Below are 21,194 nucleotides of genomic sequence, written 5' to 3' on the forward strand. Positions count from 1 at the left end.
CAGGTTTATTTGCAACAAAGGCTCAATCTCTGATTATTTTGGTCAAGGAGACATGAACCTCAATACCACACACTTGAGAATATTGCCTCTCTTTTTTCCCTTGTGCTTTTAGGGTTGGAACGTGACAAGCAGATAAAAAGGAATTTTTTGCATTAAGTACAAAGTCCCTTTTGTTATAGAAGAGCAATAATCTGCACAGTAGATCAAGTCAAGTGTGGATATAAAATTATAATTTTTGGGGGGATATTTTTAATAGTGGTATTGGGTTAAACATATTTCCTTTAAATGAAATGTCTGTAGGCCTAAAGTAGGTTCTAAATGTTACCTGTACTCATAGTATACCATATAAAATATAATCCACATTTACTGAAACTACCATATATTACTTACCCCAAATCAATCAGTCCCTTCCCTATTACCCCCACATATTATCTTCGTATTTTGGATACCTGTGAATCTTAGATCTGTTCGGTTTTCCATTATCCATTGTCTTATTTCAAGCTTCTCATTCAGAACGTTGCTTTGGAGTATTTTCTGTTAGTAAACACAGGGCCTAGTGACCGTAGGACCTGCTGTGTGACTTAGGTCACCCACTTCTCTTTATTAGAATCTCAAAGAATGGTGAACAGCTGAGTTCCAATCTATCTCATTTGGCTATCATGAAAATGATCTAAAGAGATTGTAGATAAACCACATTATATAGCATGGTAAGTGATAACCCCATTTAGCAGTTGCAACCCCAGAAGAGATAGCCCTTTTTAGATTTAAGTAGGAGTGAAAAGCTTTATTTTCCACAAGAGGAATAACGTAGTGAGAACTCCTTTTCCCCCTGCTTCTGCAGGTATGTGCCCTAGGCAGCTTGATGGGTAAAGCTAGGTTTAAATAGTTTTATGTTTAAGCATTTCTTTTTTTTTTTTTTCTTTTTCGAAACAGAGTCTTGCTCTGTCCCCCAGGCTGGAGTGCAGTGGGCGATCTTGGCTCACTACAACCTCCGTCTCCTGGGTTCAAGCGATGCTTCTGCCTCAGCTCCCCGAGTAGCTGGGATTACAGGTGCCTGCCACCATGCCTGGCTAATTTTTGTATTTTTAGTAGAGATGGGGTTTCACCACGTTGAAGCATTTTATGGAAAGGAGTTAGGAGGAGGAAGATACTGGTTTTCTTTCGTCCTCATCTGCTTTTTGTTAGTAAAAGAATCTGCTAAGTTCACTCTTTTCTTTCTCCCTCCCTCTCTCCCTCTTTCAGTTCTCCCCCGCTTTCCTTCCTTCCTTCCTTTCTTTTCCTTCTCCCCCTTTCTCCCAAAATATGGCAGACTCTTCTAGTCATTCTCATATAGTCTTCTGAACTTGTTTATTTTCTTCCCTGTCAATACAGTAAAAATTAACTAAGTTGGCCAGGCACGGTGGCTCATGCCTGTAATCCCAGCGCTTTGGGAGGCTGAGGCGAGCGGATCACCTGAGGTCAGGAGTTTGAGACCAGCCTGGCCAATGTGGTGAAACCCTGTCTCTACTAAAAAAAAATACAAAAATTAGCTGGGTGTGCACGCCTGTAGTCCCAGCTATTCAGCAGGCTGAGTCAGGACAATTGCTTGAATCCGGGGGTGGAGGTTGCAGTGAGCTGAGATTGCACTTGCACTTCAGCCTGGGTGATAGAGCAACACTCTGTCTAAAAAAAAATTAACTAAGTTAAGTAGTATCTGGGCCCTATCAGATAGTGTCCTCCTGCAGGCAGGCTGGGCCCCTACTATAGGTTCACTTTTAACATGTCACTCAGATTAGCTGGCTGAATTGCTACCAGAGGAGAGTGAAAGCGTATTGCAAAATCATAATCAGGACATGTGAGATTACATGTTGAACAGGTTTAATGTGCTTGGGTGTCAGTGACTAATGGGAACTTAGCAGTCATTAATTGTCATTAAAAACCTTTGTTAATTACCATTACACACTTAGAGATTTGTTAATTAACAAAGAGTAATGCCTTTGCTAATCACTATTATGCACTTAAAGAGTAAGCCAGTGGGTATTTTTCCCTTCATAGCTTTCTAGTACAAATTAATAAAATGTAGAAAATTAGAAAATGATTGTGCATAAATGTGTATAATCATGTATCCGTTAGGGGGCAAAAATTCGTTGGGGAATTATCTTTCTTTGATAAGTCTCATCATTAGTTTGAAAATGAGGCATTGGCAATTCATACTGTTTGGCTGGGTCGTCCTGAGAAACATGCCCCAGTCAATTCTGTTTTTGCAATTCTTTGGTTGTAAACAAGTGACTGTGCCCTGTGAGCTGCAAATAAGGAGAACTGAATATTCCTGAACAGTCTGTGGCAATAAAACAAAATCCAATAAGTGCAAATGGTATGTATTGGACAGTTGTGTAGTTAGGTCCTGCAAGGTCATTAGACATAAAGGATAAGTATTTAATCAACAATATAGTAGCATTTTCATTATCTAGTCAAATCAAGATGTTACAGTTTTCCTTCTCTTGTTATTTAAAAAGTATCTATTGCGGCTAGGCTCCATGGCTCACACCTGTAATCCCAGCACTTTGGGAGGCTGAGATGGCTGGATCACGATGTCAAGAGATCGAGACCATCCTGGTCAAACATGGTGAAACCCCATCTCTACTAAAAATACAAAAATTATCTGGGTGTGGTGACACGCATCTATAGTCTCAGCTACTCGAGAGGCTGAGGCAAGAGAATTGCTTGAACCTGGGAGGCGGAGGTTGCAGTGAGCTGAGATCGTGCCATTGCACTCCAGCCTGGCGACAGAGAGACTCCATCTCAAAAAAAAAAAAAAAATCTGTTGCTTATTGTCAGTGCATTTTAACCAAAACCCTAATCCTGTGCTGTGTTTAATCCTAATCCTGTGCTGAGCTCTTTAGCATTTACATACATATTAAAAAAACAGAATCAGCCCAGATTTCCCAACATATTAAGGCTTCTCCTTGACTTAAACTACTTTCAGTTCTTCAAGCTTAAGTCACCCTGTGGTTTTGTCTTAGACCAAATATTTTCCCCTTTGTCTCCCCTTCTGTTCATCAAGCCAAACCTGCTTGTAGGTTTCTTGGATGGTGTGACCATCTGGCTTTCTTGAAGGGGCATTTATAGTGGAAGTTTTATTGCCCAAAGCAGTGGACAATCCATGTCAGGAATGGTTGTATCACACTGCTGTCTGAGTTTAGGGCTTGGAAAAACCTATATCAGAATGTGGGCCTGAGGGAAGGGGTGAGAAGAGAGGAGAGGGAAGAATAGGTCTGTTTCATATAATGAGAAAGTCTCATGGTTGAGGAATGGATGAGATTCAAGTTACAGGCTGGAAGAGCTTCATCCAGAATCAGCCCTGGGGAGAGGAGACCTCATCATGTCCTCACTAAACATTCACTTTCCTCTCCACATCCGGTTAAAGCAAAGCAAATTTACTTTCTTGGTGTAAAGCCCAGCCTTCAAGGTACGTGGCCTTACCCACAAAATCTCTTTGCTCACTCAGGGGCACTTACCATTGTTTAATGAGGAAAAAGTTCTTTTGCACCATATAACTGCTGACCTGAGAGAAGCCCATTATGATACAGAGTTATAAGACAGCTGGTCAACACACTATATAACTAAAATCAGGGCCTCTCTGTTTTGATGGGGAGAAAAGTTAGAGATAGAATCTCTAGACTTCAAATTTCATGGCTCGGTAAAACGTCAAAATAATTTTGAAGACCAAAGGGGTTGCCAGCTTACTAAGCTGCCTAGACAGGGGTGGGTATGAGGGGAAGAAAATCTACTTCTTTCATCAACAGCATATCAAGAAACAAAGGACATTTAAACACTAAAAAGTCAGAAGGACAAAGTCTCAGAGAAAAAGGTCGGTCCTTTAAATGGATTACATTTAGCTTTATAAAATGCCCTCCTGTGTTGTCCTAACCTTTCTTTGCCAAGGTCAAGTGCTTGGGTGCCATTGAATTATAAGCCCCTGGGTTCTGAACAGTGGGGGAGGGAATCACAGGAACAAGGGTTAGGGGTAAGGAAAAGGAACTCATTAACCTTGGGCCCTGGGTGGAAGTTAATTATCATGTCTTGCCCTGTGGGTGGGTTGAAGTAGGAACATTAATTCCAAAGGCAGTTTTCCAAATTTTTGAACTTGAGATTTGTAATATTATATTGCCAGTTAGCCACCAGTTTTGTTTTGTTTTGTTTTGTTTTCTTTAACAGTCACCTTATCACCCAGGCTGGAGTGCAATGGCTCAATCTTGGCTCACTGCAACCTCTGCCTCCTGGGTTCAAGCGATTCTTGTGCCTCAGCCTCCTGAGTAGCTGGGAACCACAGGTTCGCACCACCACGCCTGGCTAATTTTTGTATTTTTAGTAGAGATGGAGCTTCACCATGTTGGTCTCGACCTTCTGGCCTCAAATGATCCACCCACCTTGGCCTCCCAAAGTGCTGGGATTACAGGCATGGGCCACTGCACCTGGCCAACCACCAGTTTTCTAGTAATGGTTAGGTTGATCTTTTAGATTCATTTTTAGAGTTTATTACCATTTTGTTGTTATCATAAGAGAAGTTCTATTATATCAAAAACTTGTATTAGAAAACACATCTTCCATTCCCAACTCTCATTCGTATCACCAAAGGGTGTATGTGTATCATCCACAACTCTTGCCCTTTTGCCCTTGGATTACATTATATGCTTTGTGCTTTTTTTTTTTTTTTTTTTTTTTTTAAATTAGTAAAGCGTTTGCATTTCCTGACAGTGTGCCACTTGACAGCAGGTTTCAGTGCCTGGGAGAATAGTAATCAGTGGCAAATCAGCTTGTGTCTGAAATGTGGCTGTTGGCAGTCTACTTGAGGATAATTGAAAGTTTGCTGTATTCATTTTATTGATGGGATTCTAGGTGAATGCCAAACTCCCGATTGGGACCCCGGATTACATGGCTCCTGAAGTGCTGACTGTGATGAATGCGGACGGAAAAGGCACCTACGGCCTGGACTGTGACTGGTGGTCAGTGGGCGTGATTGCCTATGAGATGATTTATGGGAGATCCCCCTTCTCAGAGGGAACCTCTGCCAGAACCTTCAATAACATCATGAATTTCCAGGTAAAGAGTCCTTAGAAGATTTCGAGATCATATTGAGAAACGTTATTTAAAAATTGTGCGAATGAGGCTGAGCGCAGTGGCTCACACCTGTAATCCCAGCGCTTTGGGAGGCCGAGGCGGGTGGATCACAAGGTCAGGAGATGGAGACCATCATGGCTAACATGGTGAAACCTTGTCTCTACTAAAAAAAATACAAAAAATTAGCCGGGTGTGGTGGTGGGCGCCTGTAGTCCCAGCTACTCGGGAGGCTGAGGCAGGAGAATGGTGTGAACCCGGGAGGCAGAGCTTGCAGTGAGCCAGGATTGCACCTCTGCACTCCAGCCTGGGCAACAGAGCAAGACTCCATTTAAAAAAAAAAAAAAATTGTGTGAGTGAATGTTGTTTAAAAATTGTGTGTGTGAATATTTTATAGGTATCGTGTGAATTAATGTTTATAGAATGTTAGATGTTATTTAAAAATTGTGTGAATGAGGGTTTCAGCAGTGCTAGAAAATAATAATAGCAAATACTTACATAGCACTTAACTCTGTGCCAGGCTTTTCTAAACATTTTATTAATTGTATTTCACGGAATCTCAGCTGCCAGTAATGATAAGACTACACCATTATTTTATGTACTGCTGAGAAAGAAAAACTGCTGCCAGTGAGTCTATGATACTTTTATTGATTATAAAATACATCTTGATTTCAGTGCTGGTAAGTATGAATAACTGTGAGTCTTAGAATTGAGGAGGTATAGTTTTAGTTAGTTAGTTAATCTTCAAGCAACCCTGTGAGGTAAGTATTATTATTTTCATTTATAAATGAGGAAACCAAAGCACTGAAGGTAAAGTAACTTGCCTAAAATAACACAGGCAGTCTGGCTCTGAAGTCCATGCTCTTGATTTTTCGATATACTCCTTCTTAGTACTAACTATTGAATATGGTATTAAAATTGAGGAAATGAATTAGAAATACAATTACATATAGATATGTGTTTTACTGTGTGTGTGTGTGTGTATATATATATATATATAGTAAAACTGTTTTCTTTTTTTTTTTTTTGAGACGGAGTCTCACTCTGTCACCCAGGCTGGAGTGCAGTGGCCAGATCTCAACTCACTGCAAGCTCCGCCTCCCGGGTTTAAGCCATTCTCCTGCCTCAGCCTCCCGAGTAGCTGGAACTACAAGCGCCCGCCACCTCGCCCGGCTAGTGTTTTGTATTTTTTTAGTAGAGATGGGGTTTCACCATGTTAGCCAGGATGGTCTCGATCTCCTGACCTCGTGATCCGCCCGTCTCGGCCTCCCAAAGTGCTGGGATTACAGGCTTGAGCCACCGCGCCTGGCCGTAAAACTGTTTTCTAATAACTGTACTTTCTACTACATTAAGCCTATTTATTTATTTATTTTTTTGAGATGGAGTCTCACTCTGTTACCCAGGCTGGAGTGCAGTGGCACAATATCAGCTCACTGCAATCCCTGCCTCCTGGGTTCAAGCGATTCTCCTGCCTCAGCCTCCTGAGTAGCTGGGATCACAGGTGCCCACCACCATGCTTGGCTAATTTTTGTATTTTTAGTAGAGATGGGGTTTCACCATGTTGGCTAGGCTGGTCTTGAACTCTTGACCTCAGATGATCCGCCTGCCTTGGCCTCCCGAAGTATTGGGATTACAGGCATGAGCCACTGTGCCCAGCTCATGAAGCTCATTTCTTAAGGCTCTGATAAATGTGTATTTTTCAGTTTCAACCAAAAGGAAAAGGAACGTATTTCCTAGGTTTTGGATCTCACCCAGTTTTCATCTTTTGGGAATGCTTAATACATATTTTTATGTAAATACATTATTTGTTATTCTTGTGCCTCCTCTTGAGTGAAAATTTCCCCTTAGATGACTCTTGGAACTAATTTATTTCCTTCCCTTTAGCTCACTCACTCATTCAATCATTCAATAACAAGTGCATTATCATACCACGCACTGTTAGGTACCAGGTTTACAGGGATGAGCAGAAGAAGCAGGCCCTCTCTGCCTTCTTTATTTTTCATCACACTGAAATCACAGCACAATATGTAGGTGCAAAAGTAGAGTGCAGAGGGAACATGCAGAAAGGAGTTATAGGATAGAAAAGGTAGCCAAGGAAAGCAGCGAGAACAGCGTGATTTGTTCAGGGAGCTTTAAATAGCTCATCATTGTTGGACAGCAAAGAGAGAGATGGGGAGCGTGGCGAGATGAGATGGGAAGGGGAGCCGGGGTCAAGCCATGGAGGATGCTGAACCCCTACAAAGGAACTAAGCCTATTGATGTGAACAGGCCGCTTATTTTGGGAACATGCCTTTGGTCCAAAGGGAAGAGGGCACGAAACTTCCTTCTCTAAAAAACAACAACAAAAAAAGAAACTTGCATATATGAGAAATACTTTCTTCACTTTGAGGCATGAGAAACGGAATCCCTGCTAAGGAAATAATTCTTTTGTTTTTTTGGAACAGCGGTTTTTGAAGTTTCCAGATGACCCCAAAGTGAGCAGTGACTTTCTTGATCTGATTCAAAGTTTGTTGTGTGGCCAGAAAGAGAGACTGAAGTTTGAAGGTCTTTGCTGCCATCCTTTCTTCTCTAAAATCGACTGGAATAACATTCGTAACTGTAAGTAGGGCTATTTTCCGTAATTTGGGATGTTGGGATTATGAAACACTCAAGAGAGATGTGAGATTATTCTGGCCCAAAGAAGCTTCGGTAAATTATATAAATAAAGGCTGTAATTATCTACACGAGTATTAAAGGCTAATGATATAGCCGTCTTTGAGTAATAATTCTGCTTTAAAATTGTTTGTGTAGAACTGGGTCATTTATCAAACTCTGTGTTTATGTGGCCTTTAGAATAGTGTCCCTCAGTAAGTTAGAGGCACAGATTAATGGAGTTTGAAGGTTGTCACTTGATTTGACACAATTTCTTCCAAAAAAGTGGATCTAGATATTTCATTCACATATCAGGAAAAAGACTCAGATTAGGCAACATGCCCAGGTTGTTCTGCTAATGGCTGAGTTTAAACCAAAACCGTAAACACCTCCCTGTGTTTATTCATTTGTTTCCCTCGATAATATTTGTCTTTGCTCACAAGCATGTAAAACCTATAATGTATATGCACAGTAGATTCATTCATACATCACTTTTTATAATCAGTTAGTGCAAACTGAATGAATTCATTAAAAACAAAGACTGGGTTTATTATCAACAGAAACCACACAATGCTCTTTTTTCTTTTACCAGTTGGTGATCTTTTAAAAATCTTTTTAATTCTTGGATGTGTTGTTGATTGAATGTCTTCTAATAACTGGACCCAATGATCAGCATGGATTAGAGCCAGTAGGAAAGCAGTTGTCCTGTTTGAGTATGTGTTTTGTTTTTGGTGATGGAGGGAGGTTGGGAAATGGAATCTGTTTCTAGGTGTCAAAACCAGGCTTCTGATTGGAGATGTGTTATAATTGCTTGCACCTTCAGCTAGGACATAGTATGGTAAAAATTCAGTATTGTCCAGTTGTAAGCCATTTTGATGGTTTCTCTAACCTGCTGAAATATTTAAGTAGGTCGCATTTCCATAAATCTTTCTTGGCAAATGTTTTTATTATTCGGGTGGCCACATTGCTTTATTTTTCTAAATAAATAGACATCTCCCCCCAAATCTCCAAGGTTCAGACCTTTTAATCAGTAATATATTTTCAGGGCATTCTTCCTTTTATGCTTTTGGAAAGATCTGATAGACTTTCTTTTAGAAGCTATTCAAGTATTTAATCTTTTCTTGTCTTGCCTTTTTATCTCTGTAATCTTCTTGAATAAGCACTTAATTTTTTTATTCATGAACTTGCTGATCATGCCTAAGAATATATCTCCACCTAAGTAAGTCAGTGAATGCCCTCCTATCTGTGTTGCATATGTTCCAAGACTCCCAGTGGGTGTGTGAAACTGATGATAGGACTGAAACCCAGTGACACTGTTATGTATAACACTGGGGGCCGGGCGTGGTCGCTTACGCCTGTAATCCCAGCACTTTGGGAGGCCGAGGTAGGCGGATCATCTGAGGCCAGGAGCTCGAGACCAGCCTGGCCAACATGGTGAAACCCTGTCTCTACTGAAAATGCAAAAAGTAGCTGGGCATGGTGGCGCACGCCTGTGGTCCCAGCTACTCGGAGGCTGTGCATACATACCTGTGTTATATAAAGTTTAACTTATAAATTAGGCGTAATGTATTTGACTCCCAGCTCCCAATGTAGTGACTCTGAAGACTCACAAAATGTATTTGCTTTACAAAAATTTTTTTTTTGAGATGAAGTTTCACTCTTGCTGCCCAGGCTGGACTGCAGTGGTGTGATCTCAGCTCACTGCAACCTCTGCCTCCTGGGTTCAAGTGATTCTCCTGCCTCAGCCTCCCAAGTAGCTGGGATTATAGGCATGTGCCACCACACCTGGCTAATTTTCTATTTTTAGTAGAAACAGGGTTTTTCCATGTTGGTCAGGCTGGCCTTGAACTCCTGACCTCAGGTGATCCACCCGCATTGGCCTTCCAAAGTGCTGGGATTACATGCGTGAGACACCGCGCCCAGACCCCAATGTTAACTCTTACATAACAGTGTCACTGTCAAACTAAGTGTTTGAAAAACTATTTTTCAAAACTAATATTGGTACATTACTGCTAACTACACTTCAGACTTTTTTTGGATTTTACCAGTTCTCCCACTCATGTCCCGTTTCTGTTCCAGGAATCAATCCATGGTACCATATTGCAGTTAGGGTATTTATATTTGATGGGACTACTCCTAGTTTAGATACTTAGTGTAGCTCAGTCAGCAGGTGGGATCTTCGTGCCCACTAAGGATTGGTAATGCGTTTTCTTGGTGGTTTTATGGAGTTTCCGACTATGCAGAGAGGCATGGTATTAACTTCACTGTCTCCTAGCAAATTTTCCTGTTTTTCACCAACCTCTGATCCCTGCGTTATTTGCAATCGACTCAGAGATTTGTGACTGAAAACATTGCTTGACTCCATGCTCTTTAAGCTATTTTCTAACTAGGTAACTGAAACATAAATTATACTTTTATCTAGTATGGTTTTTCATAAACACATGTTGAGTGATTTTCATCAACCAAAATACTTTGAATCATTAAGTTTCCCAAGTTCACGGTTGCTGCTTAAATGCCTGGTGGTTCCAGGCTGTTGAATATTTCCGCCTTTTGCAGTAAGAGATTGTCCCTTGTTAAAAGCAACATTAGCCTTTGTGCGGTTTCACCCCCAATTCTTCTTTTTCTTGTTGTAACCAATGAAAGGAAGTACTGCTTAACACAGCAGGTAATAATCTTCTAAAACTCATTATCTCAAGAGGTGGTCTCGGCAGGATATATAAATGTAATTTAAGAAAGGTCTTGGCAAATTTATGAATGACAGAACTGGGAGTGGCTACTGAGAGAAACTAGGATGTGCCTTTGTATTGACACTGAGGTCAGGTGTAGCTTCTGTACCCTCCTGGGTCCTGCCCCTTGGGGTTGCTGCAGGCAGCACCCCGTGAACCAGGCATCTGACCCAGTTCCAGGATACTTATTCTTCCAGCAAGTCGAACACTCTGTGATGAGTAACTGCTACGCTCATGGGTCACTAGGCTCTCATTATTCTGTTTCATTTCCAGCTTCCCACAAGATTGGTTTTTTTTTTTCAGCTGCTTGTTTATTATTATCATTATTTCAAGGCTGCTTTCCAAGTTTCAGTGGGGGGTTTCCTAAGCGTACCAGCTGCCCTGGCTGTGCCGTTCCGGCGATGTTTCAGATACTGGGCTGGATTCTGGCTATAACCAGCCTGATCTTTCTGGGCTTCAGGAAAGCTGAAGCCAATCAGAACTCCTCTTTCTTCCCTTTGGGATTATACCTACCTTGCCTGGCATCGTGTACCTGCTCCCATCCATGGGAAAGTTTTGCTGTCTTCTGTCAACGTCTTTTGAAATATCTTCCCCCAAGGCATCGCGACGTCAACGGAACCAGCACACTTGTACCTTTTATCCAAGACTGCCATATCTCAACAGTGAGAAACGCATAATGCAAGTGGTGATCACGGATTATTTCCTAGGACATTTATGGCTAACATGCTAGAGAACTCAGATGGTCTGTTGCGTCTGACATGGGCTTTTTCTCTTGAGTTGTCTTTCTTTTGCTATTCTCAGAAAGACAGAAATGATCCTGATTTTTCAGGTCCTCAGCATTTGTTAGCAGAAAATATATTTTGTTTCCATCTGGCAGTGACGCAGTGGTGGTCCCATGCTGATGAAATGCTGAGATAGTCTTCTTCCAAATAGGTATCGTTTTGATTGTTGCTGCGTATTTGCTAACTGGCCCTGAATGGTGCAAATGAAACCTCAAGTGTATAATATGGTTGCTCAGTAATCCTAAGGGAAGACAGTCTTTGGTTTAGGGGAGAGGGATTCTGTGCCAACTTAGCTTCAGGTGAAATTCTTTTTTTTAAATATATATATATTTTTTATTATACTTTAAGTTCTAGGGTACGTGTGCACAATGTGCAAGTTTGTTACACATGTATACATGTGCCATGTTGGTGTGCTGCACCCATTAACTCGTCATTTACATTAGGTATATCTCCTAATGCTATCCCTCCCCCTACCCTACAACAGGCCCCGGTGTGTGATGTTCCCCTTCCTGTGTCCAAGTGTTCTCATTGTTCAATTCCCACCTATGAGTGAGAACATGCGGTGTTTGGTTTTTGTCCTTGTGATAGTTTGCTGAGAATGATGGTTTCCAACTTCATCCATGTCCCTACAAAGTACATGAACTCATCCTTTTTTATGGCTGCATAGTATTCCATGGTGTATATGTGCCACATTTTCTTAATCCAGTCTATCATTGTTGGACATTTGGGTTGGTTCCAAGTCTTTGCTATTGTGAATAGTGCCGCAATAAACATACGTGTGCATGTGTCTTTACAGCGGCTTGATTTATAATCCTTTGGGTATATATCCAGTAATGGGATGGCTGGGTCAAATGGTATTTCTAGTTCTAGATCCCTGAGGAATCGCCACAGTGTTTTCCACAATGGTTGAACTAGTTTACAGTCCCACCAACAGTATAAAAGCATTCCTATTTCTCCACATCCTCTCCAGCACCTGTTGTTTCCTGACTTTTTAATGATTGCCATTCTAACTGCTGTGAGATGATATTTCATTGTGGTTTTGAGTTGCATTTCTCTGATGGCCAGTGATGATGAGCATTTTTTCATGTGTCTGTTGGCTGCATAAATGCCTTTTTTTGAGAAGTGTCTGTTCATATCTTTTGCCCACTAAACAATATTGCCGACCATCCTAAAGGACTAGAAAAAAAAAAAAAAAAAAAACCCAAGGAGCTACATGGTGCTTAATTCTACACACAGAAATTTGTAAGAATTTCACCTGAAGCTGTTACAGATTTTTATGTGTGGAATTAAGCACCATGTAGCTCCTTGGGTTTTTTTTTTTTCTAGTCCTTTAGTATGGTCGGCAATATTGTTTAGGGAGTACGTATTCTGTGCTAACCACTAGTCATACAAGTACATTACACTATACTCCTTCAAAACACTTCTGTCAAATGTAAGGATTATTATACCCATTTTACAGATGTGGATACCGTGGTAACTTGGCCAAGGTCATATGGCAGGTGAATAAGGGATTCTGGATTTGAGTGGAGGTCTGTGTAATTCCAAAGCCCATGCTCTTTCTATAATACCATATATGCCTTTGCATACATCATTGTTATAAGTAATAATATTTGTGATGATGGCAAATAATAAACCATGTCACACTAGGGAGTAATTTAATTTCTAGGTGTATTTAAGAACATTTAGAATGGCAGGAATTGAATTTTTTTTTTTTTTTTTTTTTTTTTTTTAAATGATGGAGTCTTGCCATCTTTGCCCAGGCTGGTCTCAAACTCGTAGGCTTAAGTGATCATCCTCCCTCGGCCTCCCAAAGTGATGGGATTACAGGCATGAGCCACCATGCCCAGCCTAGAATTGCAGGAATTTTTGAATTGATGATTCATTCTGATATTTGAATTTCTACAGTATGTTAAGTGCAATGTCAGGTGCTGTGGCTCCATTGATGAACACATTTGGGTATGGCCCTACCTTCATTGAATTTAACAGGACCACAGCTCTATTCAAACAAAAGACCATTTAGGGAAGACAGTCTTTGATCTTCAAAAATTTTTTTGAATTCAATGAAGGTAGGGCCATACCCAAATTCAATGAAGGTAACTAACTGGTCTTTTGCTTGAATAGAGCTGTGGTCCTGTTAAATTGCTGTACCTCCAAATGGTGGGAAGTTTAATGCTTCGTAGGCCTCCCCTCACTGGTTTACTGAACCACATGTGCTTGATTTTAAGCAAAATACAGACCATAGACTGTGACCTGGTGATCCCTTCCCCACATACAGCATCCTGCTAACCTATAACACTCCGCATGTCTCAGATCTAGTCTGGGAAAGGACAATGTTGGATCGATGGCCCACTTCTAATCTTGGATTCCTAGTCTTAAGATGAATTGAGAAGACTCAGGATGTGTCCTGTTTTCTGTTTATTTAGAACAGGGTTTCTCAACCTTGGCACTGTTGACATTTGGGGACAGATAATTCTTTGCTGTGGGGGCTGTTGTGTGGATTGCAGGACGTTGAACAGCATCCCTGTCATTTCTCCATGGATACCAGTAGCACCCTCTCCCTGCAGTTGCAACAACCAAAAATGACTCTAGACATGGCCCGGTCTCCTCTTGGGGGCTACAGTCACCTTCACTTGAGGACTGTTGATTTAGAAGAATTGGCCAGGTTATTATCAGGAGAGGGAACATCACAGTAATCTGAATCTCTCAATACTGCCACTGTTAACAAACAGCGAAACTATTACGTGGAGGCAGTAGGACCTTGCTACTCAGAGTGTGGTCCCTGGACCAGCAGCATCGGCATCACCTAGGAGCTTGTTAGAGCTTCAGAGACTCAGGCCTGCTGAGTCAGAAGCTGCATTTTAATAAGGATCCGCAGGGGATTTTTGTGCATATTAGAGTTGCAAAGCCCTGCCAGAAGAAGAGATTAGATGCTAGTCTCAGAGTTCCTTGCTCATCTTTGTGGGTCTTCCTTGTTTTGTCTTCGGGCTTAAGGTATGGGGAGGCCATTTTTTGGCTCAGGAGTCCTATGGGTGAATGGGACTACTTAGAACTGCTGGGTTTTAGGCCTTGTTTGAGGAATTTAAAGCTTTTCTCTTAGACATTACATCCTTCATATCCTTCAAAATGGTGGTTTGACCTAATGTCTGCCTTATGATAGCAAAAAGACATCTCCTTGACTCTCCGAACCCCACTTTACTGTTGTCCCATATTGGCTTTTAATTAAGGGTGGAGTAAGTGTTCTTCACTAACATGTTTATACAGGTATGATATTACCATGCCATTTATTGAGTGCCTACTATGTGCCAGGAGCTCTGCAAAGTGCTTTATGCTTATTATTGTTCCATGTATTCTTCCCAAAACCTCTGTGAGGCAGGTTCTATCACTAGTCCACAATACAGATGAGGTCATGGAGCCCGAAGTTGGCAGTGGTAGGAGTCAAACTCAGGTCTCCCTGACTCCAAATTCTCTTTGCTTTTGTTTATTTGAAAAAGTGGTATAGCCCATAGCAGAAAATTCACATTATACAGAAGGTTATACAGTGAAAAATGCCTCCTTCCCACCCCATGCCCAACCCCTCTCCCTCAAGCAAAGCACTATTGTCAGTTTCTCATAGAACTTTCCAGAATATTCTATGCTCCTATAACACTAGCACAACCTATCCTGTTAACAACATCTTTATGCTGCCTCCCAAGAATTCAGTAATTGTTTTTTTTTTTGAGACAGAGTCTCGCTCTTGTTGCCCAGGCTGTAGTGCAATGACATGATCTTGGCTCACTGCAACCTCTGTCTCCCGGGTTCAAGGGATTCTCCTGCCTCAGCCTCCCGAGTAGCTGGGATTACAGGCATGCACCACCACGCTTGGCTAATTTTGTATTTTTAGTAGAGATGGGGTTTCTCCATGTTGATCAGGCTGGTCTTGAACTCCCAGCCTCAGGTAGTCCACCCACCTCGGCCTCCCAAAGTGCTGGGGTTACAAGCTTGAGCCACCGCACCCAGCCAAATTGAATGAAGCAGTCTTTATACTTCATTCATTTAAGCATGGCCCTGCCATGCTTATCCTTCGAATCTGCCACTCTGCCATTGGTTTCTGATAAGCAGTGCTCTTCTTCCCAAATGAAAACCCCTTATGGCTTTTTTTTTAAACAAGGCCACAGCTAATATGATTTTAACATTAATTATTTTTCGTTGATTTTATTTAGTGTCCTGCCTGTAGAATTGCATTATCTCAATGGCTTGTGCATTGTGTGTGTGTGTGTGTGTCTGTGTGTGTGTGTGTGTGGTGTGAGCACGCACGTATTTGTTTTGGGCCTTTTTTTTTTTTTTTTTTTTTTGAGACAGAGTCTCGCTCTATCAGCCAGGCTGGAGTGCAGCAGCATGATCTTGGCTCACTGCAACCTCTGCCTCCTGGGCTCAAGCAATTCTGCCTCAGCCTCCCAAGTAGCTGGGATTACAGGCATGCGCCACCACACCTGGCTAATTTTTTGTATTTTTAGTAGAGATGGGATTTTACCATGTTGGCCAGGCTGGTCTTGAACTCCTGACCTCAGGTAATCCGCCTGCCTCGGCCTCCCAAAGTGCTGGGATTACAGGCGTGATGTTTTGGGCCTTTTAAAGTTCATCTTGTTTGTGTATTCATTTGTTTGGGGCCTTTTAAAGTTCTTCTTGTTTGGGGCTTCCTGTCATTTGAGCAGTTATCTGGTCGTGTTTTGTTTTCTAAGCTAGTTCCATGAGGATGGTAGATATGCTTCTCTGTTAGGCTTGGTTGGTCCTTAAGTGTATCTTCCTTTTGGACACTCACTTACTTCAGAGGCAGGAAGAAGTGAGGAAGAGGAGTTGAGTCTGTTTGGAGTATCAGCGTGGACGGGAAGGGGAGCAAGAAGGGTGGGATGGTAAAGTAATGATGGTAGAAATTCAACTTACTAGACCAGGAGCATGTGGGCACCACCTACTAAAACAAAAAAGGAATAATGAAGAGATATAGTCAGTAGCTCTTATTATCTCTTATGGGATATGTAGGCAAATATTTGTGTGTCTCTTGGGGGCTGTTCTGTTTTTAGAAGGCAAATTATTGATAAGAAAAAATAGGCCAAAAAGAGCTAAATGCTTATGAATTGGGATTACAGGATTTTCCCCCTCTAATCTGAATTTAGAAGCTACTTCTGGAGATATTAAAAATATGTAATATTCTACTTTATTCCAAGATAAATTGAGGACAACTTATTCTAGAGATAATTGCAATATTAAAAATATAACAATGAATAAATAGAGATATCTAGATGAAAGGAGTATGAGGATAGGGAAATAAAGTCAGGGTTAAAAGTAAAAACAAGGAAGTTCCTGTCAAGTTGCCAAAGGAAGAATGATTTGGGACTCTCAGTCTCCCAGTGACCGAAACAGAAAGGAGAATATTAACAGTTACAAAAGCCCCAGTCCTATGAGAAAAAAGTCCAGAATGCTTTGCTCAGAGGAGACCCAATTTTCTGAATACTGAGCCCTGAGGAATTTCACCATTGAGTTTCCCATAAATGAGACCCCCTGTCACCTGGTGGGCCCCATCCTTTGGAAACGTACCCTGGCAATTTCCATAGGACTGCTTCCTTCCGGGCCTCTTAGTGCAAGCCAACAGTGCAATGCCAAATGCAAGTTTGGTAAATCATTTCTAAGTGAGATAAATTAATGCCTTTTTTGGGGGAAGATGGGAAACAGAGAGTGGGTTTCTTGGAGAGCCCATAAATTGGAGTCTTCAACCCTTAAATTCTCACTTGCGGGAAAACCTTTCACAACCAAGCAAACGTGGAAATGATTTGGCCAAAGATTCAAAATTATATTAAACATCTGGGACTATATTCAGCAGCCAACTTTCTAATCAATTCTGTGAGTATGGTGATTGCAGTTATGCTCATTTTCTGAGGGTGAAGTTTGGATAGAACTAAAGAGGGCGGTTGGCAGGAATCAAAAGAGATGAAAGCCTCAGGACAAAGAGTTAGAGGCCCAGGTGGTTCATGACTGAGAATTTGGAAATGATTTCTGGTGTCTCACTTCAGAGAAAATAAATATAGCTAACTCTGTTCATCCGTGGTGATGGAACATTCAGCTATAGCATTGGCAGTTTGGGATCTAAGACCACCCTTCCAGCACTTCAAAATTCTGACTTATAAAGGACACACACAAAGAACAGATAGCCAGATAGGGACCAAAATACCCACTTTATTCTTGGCAAGGCAAGCACTCAGTAAGCTCTGACACAGGGCTCTGGTAAATTTGCCCATCCTACCGACAGAAAAGAATGGTGGCCTTCCTTCATGAACGGGGGCGCCTTGCCACAACAGGGGGCCTGATGGAAATAAGGAGGACAAGGCCGGTTGGTTGAGTGCCTGCTACGCCTGTGCCTAGGCAGTAAAAGAGGAAGTTTTAAGTTTGGCCCTTACTTTCAAGACATAGTAATTCTGCCTTCTAGTATAACATGGCCAAATAAATGTCTACTTTTCATGAGCCAGATAACCTCCTTCTTCCTTATTGGAGGAGTGAGACTAGCACTCCTCCTAGAAGGGTGAGACTAGCAAGGTGCGATGGCTCATGCCTGTAGTCCCAGCACTTTGGGAGGCTAAGGTGGCCAGATCACCTGAGGTCAGGAGTTCGAAACCAGCCTGGCCAACATGGCAAAACCCTATCTCTACTAAAAGTACAAAAGTTAGCCAGATGTGGTGGCATGTACCTAAGTTAGCCGGATGTGGTGGCATGTACCTGTAATCCCAGCTACTCGGGAGGGAGGCTGAGGCAGGAAAATCTCTTGAACCTGGGAGGTGAAGGTTGCAGTGAGCAGAGATCTCACCCCTGCACTCCCGCCTGGGCAACAGAGCGAGACTCCATTAAAAACAAAACAAAACCAAAACAACAACAACAACAACAACAAAACAGAAGAATGAGACTAAATGTGTGTGTTTCTTCAACACTAATGCTTTTTGGAGTGAAGGAACCTGAGTGTAAGCTCCTTAGACCACAGAAGGATTGGGGACAAAATATCTCACTTCCCAACAGTTGGAAACAAATTTGTTGAGGAATAATAGACATATAATATGTCACATGTATATTAAGTTTGACATGAACCTGTGAGATTATCACTAGGCTCAAGATAATGAACATATTTGTTCATCACCCCAAAGAGTTTCTTTCTGCCCCTTCCACTCCTCCCCATCCCTTCCCTCATCCCCAGGCAATGACTGATGTCCTTCTTCTTACAGTAGTTTGTATTTTCTAAATTTCAACATACATTGAAGCATACAGTATATACTTATTTTGTCTGTCTTCTTTCACTCAACATTATTCTGTGATTCATCCATACTGTGGGAGGTATCACAGTTCATTTCTTTTGATTGCTGAGTAGTATTCCATTGAATGGATATACCACAATTTGTTTATCCAGTCCCCTGCTGATGAACAATTTGGGTTGTCTACAGCTTTTGGCTGTTTGAAATAAAGTTACGTTTATCATTCCTGTACAAGTCTCTGGACATGTGCATTCATTCCTCTTGGATAAGCATCTAGGGGTGAAATGGCTACATCATGGGGTAGGCATATGTTCAACTTTTCAAGAAACTCCCAAACTTTTCCCAAGTGGTTGTCCCATTTTATATTCCCAGCAACAGTGAATATGTAAGAGATCTTCCTCTACTTCCTTGCCAACACTCCTCAACAGTTGGATTTAAAGTCACTCATATTCTGGAGTATAGTCAGCTATGGAGATAGGCTTAAGCTTTTTCAAATGAGAAAATTTGTAACATTCATATATATATATATGTATGTATGTGTGTATATATATATATATATATTTTTTTTTTTTTTTTTTTCTCATGCCATTGACTTGATGAAGAAGCTAGGTCATTGTCCTTTAGAATATCATCCACCTCCTGGATATGTTTCTTAGCTTTCTCAGTAGGGGGTGGTGGTGGTGGGTTTGTGTTTTTTCTTTCAGCCCCTGTAAACCAGAAAACAGCTCCAAAGGCTAAGATAGATTCTGACATTGCTGGTTTTCGGTAAGAATATTTGATAGAGGGGCTTCCACTGGCCTAAGAGGGAACAGTTTTTTTTTTTTTGGTTGTTTGTTTGGCTTTTTTTTGAGATGGAGTCTTGCTCTGTTGCCCAGGCTGGAGTGCAATGGCATGATCTCGGCTCACTGCAACCTTTGCTTCCCAGGTTCAAGTGATTCTCTTGCCTCAGCCTCCTGAGTAGGTGGGATTACAGGCATGTGCCACCACACCCAGCTAATTTTTTGTATTTTTAGTAGAGATGAAGTTTCACCATGTTGGCCAGGCTGGTCTCCAACTCCTGACCTCAAGTGATCTGCTCACCTCAGCCTCCCAAAGTGCTGGAATTACAGGGGTGAGCAACTGCAGTGGGCCAGGGAACAGTTTGAGCAGCAGAAAGATTACAGTGGCTTGGAGCATAGCAAATATATAAAAATTCATGAGTCTATAATGATGCTGAAAAGCCATCTCATTGGTCACTCCTGAAGGTTGCTGAGGCCCCAGCTCATTACTCCGAATGTTGCTAAATACAGGGAAAGCACCAAGCATTTATCCTGCCTTTCTATTTGAGTTGTATGTGAGGGTATCCAAATTGTTGATGTGCTAATAAAGGTAGAAGGAATGATTAAATTAGAAAAACCACCGTTTTGCAGCTTTAATGAAATAATGGCTCTAGACAGTGATCATCAATGGCTGCTGAATCCATTAAGTGATTGGAGGGAACTTTATGGCAGAGGGATCAGGCTGATACGGTTGGAACCTGTGAATCACTCAGTATCATAGGAAAGAAGACAGGCAGATATTGTATGCCCCCTAATGTCATGCAGTAGGAAGCAGAGAGCACATCCCGGGCAATATCCTTGCCAAAAGAATTCCACATGAATGCCTGGAAGGCCTTGCATTTAACTGCCAATTCAACAGAAAACACAGGGGACAGAGAAACGTGTTAAATGATGCCACAAGGTTGCAATCAACCAACTCCAGAATGTGGGAAATTCTATGAGAATGCATGATCCAATTTCTTAAACCAATAAATGACATTAAAGAGAGAGAGAGAGAGTTATAGGTTAAAAGAGACATATGAACCAAAACATTGTGTGGACCTTGGTTGGATCCTGATTCAAGAAACCAATTATAAAGAGACATTTTTGGGACACTTAGAGAAAACCAAACACAGGCATGGTATTAGATAATGTTAAGGCGTTACTGTTAATTTTGTCAAGTGTGATGAGAGTTTTTAAAACGCGGTTATGTTTTTAAAAAAGTCATTGTATATATATATAAAGTGTTTATATGTTAGAACAGTAGATTTCAACTGGGAATGATTTGGCCCCGCAGTGGACATCTGGCAATCTCTGGAGACTTTTTTTTTTTTGAGATGGAATCTCGCTCTATTGCCCAGGCTGGGATGCAGTGTGGCATGATCTCGGCTAACTGCAACTTCCAATTCTGGGTTCAAGCTATTCTCTGGAGATATTTTTGATTGTCATGACTTGGGGGTACTATTAGCATCTAGTGGGTAGGTAGAGGCCAGGGATGTGTTAAACACCCTGTAATACACATGACAGCCCCCCACAACAAATAATTTTCCAATCCTAAATGCCAGTAGTGCCACAGCTGAGAAATTCTATATTAGAAAATACTTATTGCAGTTATTATGGGCTAAGTGATATGATGTCTGATTTTAATAATGAACAAAGAAGCAAACAAGGCAGGGATGGGTGTGGATGAAATGAGAGTGGGAGTGGCTAGTTGTCGGGGCCAATGATGGGCATGTGAGAGTTAATTTTATATTACTACTTTGGTGCATGTAAAAATTTTCATAATAAAAATTTAAGAATAAATCTTCTCACTGTTGGAGGAAAGTTTTGAGAGGCCGAGGCGAGAGGATCACTTGAGGCCAGGAGTTCAAGACTAGCCTGGGCAACATAGCA

At 41.4% G+C, this 21,194-nt stretch overlaps 1 protein-coding gene across 2 annotated transcripts in view; it reads left to right on the top strand.

Annotated features, from left to right (window-relative positions):
• The window catches only part of CIT (citron rho-interacting serine/threonine kinase), a 205,349-nt gene that overhangs the window by 55,158 nt on the left and 128,997 nt on the right, over positions 1-21,194 (top strand). For both annotated transcript variants that reach the window (XM_010368276.2, XM_030939374.1), the window contains exons 8-9: positions 4,879-5,082; positions 7,542-7,695. In XM_010368276.2, the coding sequence (XP_010366578.2) occupies positions 4,879-5,082; positions 7,542-7,695 (358 nt within the window). The remainder of the gene's footprint in view (positions 1-4,878; positions 5,083-7,541; positions 7,696-21,194) is intronic.

The sequence above is a fragment of the Rhinopithecus roxellana genome, chromosome 10 (genome assembly GCF_007565055.1).
Source record: "Rhinopithecus roxellana isolate Shanxi Qingling chromosome 10, ASM756505v1, whole genome shotgun sequence".
NCBI classification, from domain to species: domain Eukaryota; kingdom Metazoa; phylum Chordata; class Mammalia; order Primates; family Cercopithecidae; genus Rhinopithecus; species Rhinopithecus roxellana.